Genomic DNA, 8281 nt, shown 5'->3' with positions numbered 1-8281 from the left:
TAAATATCATATTATACCGTACGGTTTCGGTCTGCACTGTTGGTAAAGTTCGTGTATTATAAATGCGAGTACGGTGTACACAATATTATGTCGTAATTCGTGTATCATAATACGTCTTCATGCGTGTGTGTGTGTGTCTTTATTAATTATTCAAAGGAAAATAAAACTGGATAAACCTGTTGAAAATGAATACAAATGAAATAATAATTTCTTAGCCCACTGTCGAGATAATAATACAATATGGCTATGATTTTACAATACGGCAAACAACGATTTTCCGATTACTTGATGGTGGGGTGGAGGCCCACGCGCAAACACATTAGACCATGTCAAACGATAATAAAAAGGACATTACTATTATAATTATTATTTGTGAAGTTGAAAAATAAAAATTGTTCGATTTATCAATTTGTATGGTTTAAAATGGAATAAATGCGTCAATATAAAAATGTTATTTCTTTGTTTTTATTGTTTTCACTGTCTACCTAATTACTATAAAATCACGATACTTTGTCCATGCGCAGTGCAGACATAACACTTTTGTTTCTCGTAGAGTTGTAAATATTTAAATTTTGTTTTTTTTGGCGTGAACGGTAGGTTTACAATTATTTTTGATCGTTTCATACTTGTCACCAAACGTTTAAAAAACGTTGAAGTCGTTGTGGGTGGCTTTGTTTTTACCAAACGTGTATGCAAACAAGCCCTGGATTAAACAGACCATTTTTTCTCACAATACAATCATAAACATAAATCGTTATAACTTATTATTATTTATCATTTTTACATTTAGGTATACATTTAGTTCTACAACGCTAACGAAATCGTATCGGAAAAGCTTGACATCTTGATTGAAAACCGAACGGCACGCAGCGAAAATACTTAATTTGGACACCGAGAAGTCTGAAGTCGACGGTTGTGCTAGTCTATCGAAAACACGAACGGAAAAGTATTTAGGTGTTCTTTTTGCCGTGCGCTGCAACAGACCTCTGGAAAATGTACACTTCCAACACGACGACGCCACACGAGATTTCGACTACGCCATTGTGTACTATCGAAATTTCATCGCCAGTCAATTATACGGCTATTATTGTGCACATGGGCGTAGCGGAGCCCTCCTAACGTGCGTCGACGGTGTGACCGAGGAGAAGGGATTTAATCCTGGCAAATTGTCATATATATTTTATTGTACACAATCTCGCCGGTTCGTTCGACGGTGTTTCGACAAAACCTAACCTGCAGCTATAATAATACATAATATCACAGTACGACGAGAGAAATTGTACGAATTATTTTATTATGTATAGTATCGATACAATACGATGTTCTCCTGTATAATGTATAGGTAGGTACGTCATATTATACTCTCGAATTTTCACTCATTTTTATGGTCGGCAAATATGTAATATTATAATGTACAAAAAGAACTCACGTGGGAGCCAGTCAGTATATTTATCGAACACCATCTTGGTACACCAGCTGACTAAATTATAACAGTGCACAGCAGTTTTTTAGTTCAACGCTAAGGTTTTGGGCGGAAGGTGTTGTAAAAATACAATTTTAAACATTAAACTAGGTATTTATTTTAATGAGTATATTTTTCATTTGAACGTTTTTTTTTTTTTACCAACTGTTAGTGATTATTTCAAATATTTTTAAAATTGTTCAATCGTTATTATAATTACAAATTAGTTTATTTTATTATGTCGATTTTTAAGCTAGTTTATTCCAATGTCCATATTAAATAAATTTCCAAAAATATTCGTTCAACTGTCACGATACTACTTGACATACATGACACACTTGAATTAAATAGCAAGGAGAAAATTGTTTCTAGTTTATTAAATATCAGTTATCATCCGCAGAGTCACCAGTGATCTGTTACTGGAACACATTTCCTACGTCTGAACTCTACAACCGCTGCAGTATAGTGTAATCGTTTATCGGTTAATTGCACTCAAAAAAAATGTTTACAATATAAGAATTTAATTAGAGTATTATCATAAAATATATCAGGTTATTATTTAATGTGTTTAAGTCATCAACTCCTGAGCCTCAGTATCACTCAGTGATAAGCTTATTAAGTTGTTGTGTAGAGTGAAATTCGAAAATGGGTTGGTCGAATGGGTCAAATATATTTTATATAAATAATAAAATGAACCAGCTACGGTGCTACTACGATTTAAAATATTATGGTTGCTCAAAGATCAACGGTAAGACGGTATAGGATATCAATCCAGATACCGGTACAAGTGCTTCTAGAGGACTATTTTTTTTACGTTTCATTTACTCATCTTATTAATATCTGTACACTAATATTAACAAATATTAAAAGTAAATAGCAAAATAAACAATAACCACTAATTAATATTTAATTAACTAACATTTTAACAAATTAGATTTTACCACCGGTATAGCGCTGTAGCTCAAAAAAATCAAAGGTTCTGGTGATTTTTGGATTCATATCGTTCTTAGTGAGATTTCGTTTTATAATAGACCGTCGGGCAACTATATTATCTTAAATCGTGGGTGCTATGGATGACGTGCCATCGATGTATTATGGATCATTCGAGAATCCATAAAAACCCAAACTATATTAGATACATCGTTGAAATACACAGATTATTGCATATATCTAATTGACTCGGATTATGTAATCTTCAGATACAAAAAAGCTGAGTAAAGGGATATCACAAATATCACCGTTCTTAACATGAAAAATATAGGACTCCACTTAGTTTTATCATCAAATATTTGATTGAGAAGGAGTTAGGTTAGGTATAATATGCAATAACCTTGTATATTTCAACCATGATTATAGGCATACGAAAAAGTCCGTTCTCTCGAAAAGTCAAAAATACAATAATAATATTACGCAAACATGAATCGGTTTAGATCCTTCGAAATAGGAACACGTGATCTGTGCGTGTCAGATTATGGCAAAATAACATAATATTTTACACGAACAAAGTAGGTACACATCACATATAGTTAACTTTCACTAAACCTATAATTTGACAATGGTCGAGAGATGTCTATAGTTTCTTTCGTCATAATTCATAATTATTATCGTTTGGTTTTGGTCGTGGAAGGACAATACATTAACGTCGGCGCATTTTTACCGTAAAAGTTGTATTCACGATCCATCGGTAGCTCAATACTGTATAGATCTTGGGTAAATAAAACCGTAAAAAGCTACATTAATCAGTGACCTATTTTTACTCCGAAATGATACTTTTATTATATTTTCACCGTATTTGTTGTGATGTATACATCACCTTTTACAATAATTACGTACTTATACTGTAGATAAAAATCGACGAAAATCGCATTTGGACGTCCGACGTCATTACTGTTGTTGTTACCTGGATGGCTGTAATAATATTATCGATCGACCAATAGTTAATAAAAAAAAAAACAATATTTTTAAAAATGCATAAAATAATAAATACATTTTATTCAATACAATGGATAATGTACACGTTTGGTATTAAATTAAAGTAGTATATAATATTAAAAAAACATTGTCTTGTATATATTATTTTGATTGTCCGTCGATAAATCGAAAGCACAAATATACACAAAGTCATAAAATATATTTACAAACAATTAACGATACATACCACCGGGAAATAAAACAATCGATTTTTAAATTTAACTACGTGCCAAGTAGGTATACGCTGCGATTGATGAGTGATGACAACAATATAAAATATCGTTCTCCCCGTCGTTCGGCGCCGGTCCGATTTTATACAACATAAAATTCATCCAAAGGTATGAGTGGTAGTGGTAGTAGAGGGGACGTAGGGGGGCTCTAGTCGATAACGCGCAGATTCAGCGTCGAGATTACGGTCCCTATCGATTCGAAAGCGTTCGCTTTGAAGTCGGTGCGGCGGCCAATTTGCGTAATGGGTATTTTTAGCGTCGCCTCAAGTCACGTCTCTGCGAGGGTTCGGATGCATGGAAAAAAAACATTCCGTGGCAAAAAAAATTCTCCGAATACTCAGCCCTACACAGTGTATTACTGCGCGCCGTGGACTTTGCCGAAGAGAGCTGCGGTCGTCGAGCGACCTTCCATACATTTGATCCGTTTCGAGAAAAACGAGATGCCAAACGGAAAAATTGTATACGAACGCCGAACCAAACACGGTAACGAATAAAAGTATGACCCACTGAATATTATATAAGTGTGTACGCACCGCACCGACGTAATATATTCTGCCAACACTGAATTTTGAACAGTTCGTTCTCCATCGTACATGATTAAAATATTATATTGAACATAATTTTCTTAACACCCGGCAGGGAGACGACTAACGTACGGTGCGCATTACGTACTATGATAATGTGCTTGGGACGTTCAGCGTGCGAGCAGAAACCGGCTAAACAGCAGAAGCGTTTGGAAGGTTTATTATTAGTTATTATATTATAAATAACATTGAAACCGTTCGTCGTTCACAGAAAGAACGTAGTAATTTTTCTGGTCAACAAAAAATGCCATACCGAAATCGAGAAAAATCGACGATGTTTAAGAGCAGGTGGGAAAAAAACCCAATTTCTGTATACCTACTAGGTAGCATGTACATTCGGGACCATTTCATTTCTGAGCGGGGTATACCTATTAGCTTGTAGCACTGTCGTGGTCATCGCTGTTGGTCTAGTTGGTCGAGTTCCAAAAACTTGTACTTGACCAGGACGTCGTGCACTTCCTTCTGTGCACGCACCGACAGCCGAGGTGGCAGTGCTTCCAGCGAGGTGGCGATGTACCTGGAGAATAGCTCGGCGGACGACTGCTGTCGCTCGTACATCAGCCTCTTGGCGGGTGGCTGTTCGTCCACCACCGATGACGACGACGACGGTCTCTTGGCCGGATCGGAAGAGTCGTTAGTGTAAAATGAGCTGTAGTCGGGGTAGTTATTGGAACTCGCGGGGCAGCTACTCTCGTCAGCGTAATCTATGGACTGGAAAAAAATAGACAAAAGCACAACGTGAAAATGAGTAATTTTTGGCTTATAAACGACTAAATAGTGAAGGGCTGCTATAACATGGAGTTGGCCGGATTATCAATTATCTAAGGTATATTCCGCAGTTGCAACGAAATAATATTTTAATGATTTAATAACCATTTTAGTTCCTCCTTGTACTGGTTTAATATTATATGCTCTATGAGTAAGGTCACAAAATATCAAGGTTCCTTGTATAATATTGACACCAACTCGATAACGAAGTCATAGCATTTTGTGTTATCGCGGATCGGGCCAATGAAACGGTTGCATGGTGGGCCAAAATTAGTTCATAATTGGACAAAAATAAAGTAATTTGGTGTTTAAAAATTAAAAATACATAATCTGTTATTACAATTTTATAGAAGTCGAGTGAACCTAATTAATTAGGCCGTTATAACTTATAACTATATTATTGTAAATTAAAGATTATTATACTGAATAACAGGCTATAATTAACACGGGTATGTATTATTAAATTTCTGTTTTCTGATATCATTTATACTCGTATATTACCTGTTTATTTCTCGATTACATTTTAACGTCGAAATTACATCATCTTTATTTTATTTTTTTCTAAAAATGTTTATGAAATATTTTATTTTATTATCAATGTTAGTTAACCTCTAAGTAGTTTTTTCTTATGTTATTGATCTATATCATTTATTCAAAATAACTGGTTCACGCTGGTGTTTCAGATTCAACTTGCAAAAACTATTTATTTACATTAGTGGGTTGTATTTAAAAATAAAACCGTCTGTCTAGTGGGAAGTTATCATCTTGTAAATAGCATGAGCATCGTTATTTTTACTTATTAGAATTAGTCTTATTTTCTGTTTATATTGTAATAAAATGTACTTGATAATATGCTTCGGAAAATACTCTATCTTACAGTGAAAGTCCCATAGAAATTTGTTCAGTCATTTCAGAGATAAGCTTAGATAGACAGACACTTTAATTGTATTTATATAATGCTGTGTATAGATTATATTAAAAAAACAAATGGAAGCATTAGTAGAGTAAAAGTAAGCCATTTATAATTTTGATTTTAAAATATTTACTTTTGAGACTCAAATAAATCAAAATTATGTGGAATACTAAAAAAAATATTTTTCGTCCCATTATGGACTTATTCTATGGATTGATTATTCTGTGCCTACTGTGGATTGATACCAAACGTATTTATATTTTTTATACATTGAATACTTGGGTTATTATAATTGAATATTTATTATTAAAAAATGTACGTCTGACAAGATAGGGGGCCCGCTCGGGTACGCTACTCTTGACAGGAACCATTTTATTTCACCTGTGAGTCGTCCCATTTCTATATAGCTTGAACAATGGCAGTAGATATAATATACGAGTACAAAAAGTACCCGATCGTCGCTTTATATCACACAAAAAAACCCAGACACCGGCCAGTGGTTGTAAACATTTTGAGTCCGTCCGCCCGAATTGGGTGGTGGGAAATTCCTATAACAGCTAGTGCGTCGAAGAAGAATTATTGCATGGTAGTTCAAATCACGGACATAATCATAGTCCGTGGTTCGAATTAATACCTACCCAAAAACTATGAGTACATGATTTTCGATTATTATATGAACCTAATCTCGTCCTATAAACTATGTACCTAAACATTATTAATATTGTTGATCATGAAAATTGTCCCAGCGCCATATACCACCTACTCATCAGTAAACCCGAGTAGGTAAACGTAATATTATTGGTTGACAGGAGAAGAGCAAAGACCTGCCGTTCGTTTTCCCACCTAAAAAACAGCCCCCATGACCACCAGTAGAGGGGGTACTCACCAGCATGTCGGCGGTGGACGGCGACGAGTACAGGCGTTTGACGGCCGCGCCACCGATCATCGAGTCTAGTATGGAGAACCAGAGCAGCTTGGGCACGTACGGCGACGAGGCGTCCTCCTCCTCGGACTGGACGAGGTGCCGCTGAGCCGAATCCTTGATCTTCTTCAGCTCTTGCAGGTACGTGGACCGGATGTTCTTGATCTTGCTGGCCACCTCGGGCACGCCCATCCCCTTGACGGACATGGCCTCGGCGATTCGCCGGTACGCCCGCAACCTCTCCGCCCGCTTGTTGTACGCCTCGTGCTCCTTGTCCCACAGCACCCGCTGGTCGCGGTACAGCTCGACGAACTGCAACGTCATCTTTTCGTTGAGCCGCACGTTGATGACGGACGACATGATGTCGGCGGCGAGAACCGAGATTATTGTCAATATAATATATTGTATCGTGATGGTTTTATATTTTCTTAGCTCTCCGATGAAACGGTGCCGAGTTGGGGTAAAGAAAAAACCGCCGAAAAATCAAGCGGAGGACGGAACGCAAAAACACACCGGACCGGCACCCACGCGCTCTGCGGCCGTACTGACGCCAGTGCCGACGGGGGCGGGCGAGTGCTCGTCGAGCGTCCGTTTCGTGTATACCTCTCCTACTCGTCTCGGTCGCTGGTTCCGCGGCAGAGCACAGTGTGTGTGTGTGTGTGTGTGTGTGCGTGTGCGTGTGCGTGTGCGTGTGCGTGTGTGTGTGGCGCGCTGCTGCCGCCGCCGCCGCCGCCGCAGCCATCGCCGCCCGACAAGAGGAAAAAAATAATAATGAATACACGACCGTCGATTATTTACACACTCACACACGCACACACTCACATGGCACATACACATACACGCAACACACACGGTTAACATAATAATATATCATAACGTCATAAGCATCGAGTGATACAGGGAGGGCCGGTTGGCGGTTCTTCTCTGGGTTTGGTCGGAAACGGTCGGTGTCGGTTTTCAGAATATTGTTTTGCTCTCGATCGATACACCGACGACGATGTCGTCGTTACACTTTTATTAATGTCGTTTTGGAATTAAAACGTTTTTAAGACCGAATTTTCGCGGCCAACGACGGCGACCGTAGAGAATGAACACATTATTATTACAGCGGAACGAGGGGGAAAACTGGTTTCGGCCCCCGCCGCTCCCGCCACCGTCACTGTCGTCGTCGACCGAACCGCGATCGAAATATTATTATTCTCGTAGACGCGACATTATCATACCATTTTTACAACAAAAATGTAATAATTCTTGTGTCCCAGTACCTATAACATAATACTGTGTAAACAATTGCAATCAATTTTTTTTTTTTCGTATACAGCACAATAGATTTCTGTTAAACGACTATTTTTTCCCGAGACGTGGCTGCACCGGCGTTATTTTAAAATATTCACTGCGATTTCGGAATCATTATAATATTAGGTATCACTA

At 37.7% G+C, this 8281-nt stretch overlaps 1 protein-coding gene across 1 annotated transcript; it reads right to left on the bottom strand.

Annotated features, from left to right (window-relative positions):
• Positions 1 to 3834: 3834 nt before the first annotated feature.
• On the bottom strand, positions 3835 to 7509 carry LOC111033849. Its single transcript, XM_022314784.1, has 2 exons — positions 6815 to 7509; positions 3835 to 4958 (listed from the first exon to the last, which is right to left on the bottom strand). Exons 1-2 carry the CDS (start codon positions 7208 to 7210, stop codon positions 4641 to 4643), a joined length of 714 nt encoding a protein of 237 aa, XP_022170476.1. The 5' UTR covers positions 7211 to 7509; the 3' UTR covers positions 3835 to 4640.
• Between the last annotated feature and the right edge of the window lie 772 nt (positions 7510 to 8281).

The sequence above is a fragment of the Myzus persicae genome, unplaced genomic scaffold (genome assembly GCF_001856785.1).
Source record: "Myzus persicae strain clone G006 unplaced genomic scaffold, MPER_G0061.0, whole genome shotgun sequence".
In the NCBI taxonomy this organism is placed as follows: domain Eukaryota; kingdom Metazoa; phylum Arthropoda; class Insecta; order Hemiptera; family Aphididae; genus Myzus; species Myzus persicae.
The sequence above is the reverse complement of the archived record's forward strand: the minus strand, read 5'-3'. Positions and strand labels throughout refer to the sequence as shown.

What these genes read in the sequence shown, in the direction of transcription:
- LOC111033849 (XM_022314784.1), bottom strand. Translation starts at nt 7,210, where the DNA reads ATGTCGTCCGTCATCAACGTGCGGCTCAACGAAAAGATGACGTTGCAG. An exon ending in CGTCCACCGCCGACATGCTG is followed by an intron (nt 4,959 to 6,814) that starts GTGAGTACCCCC and finishes ATTTTTTTCCAG; the next exon opens with TCCATAGATTACGCTGACGA.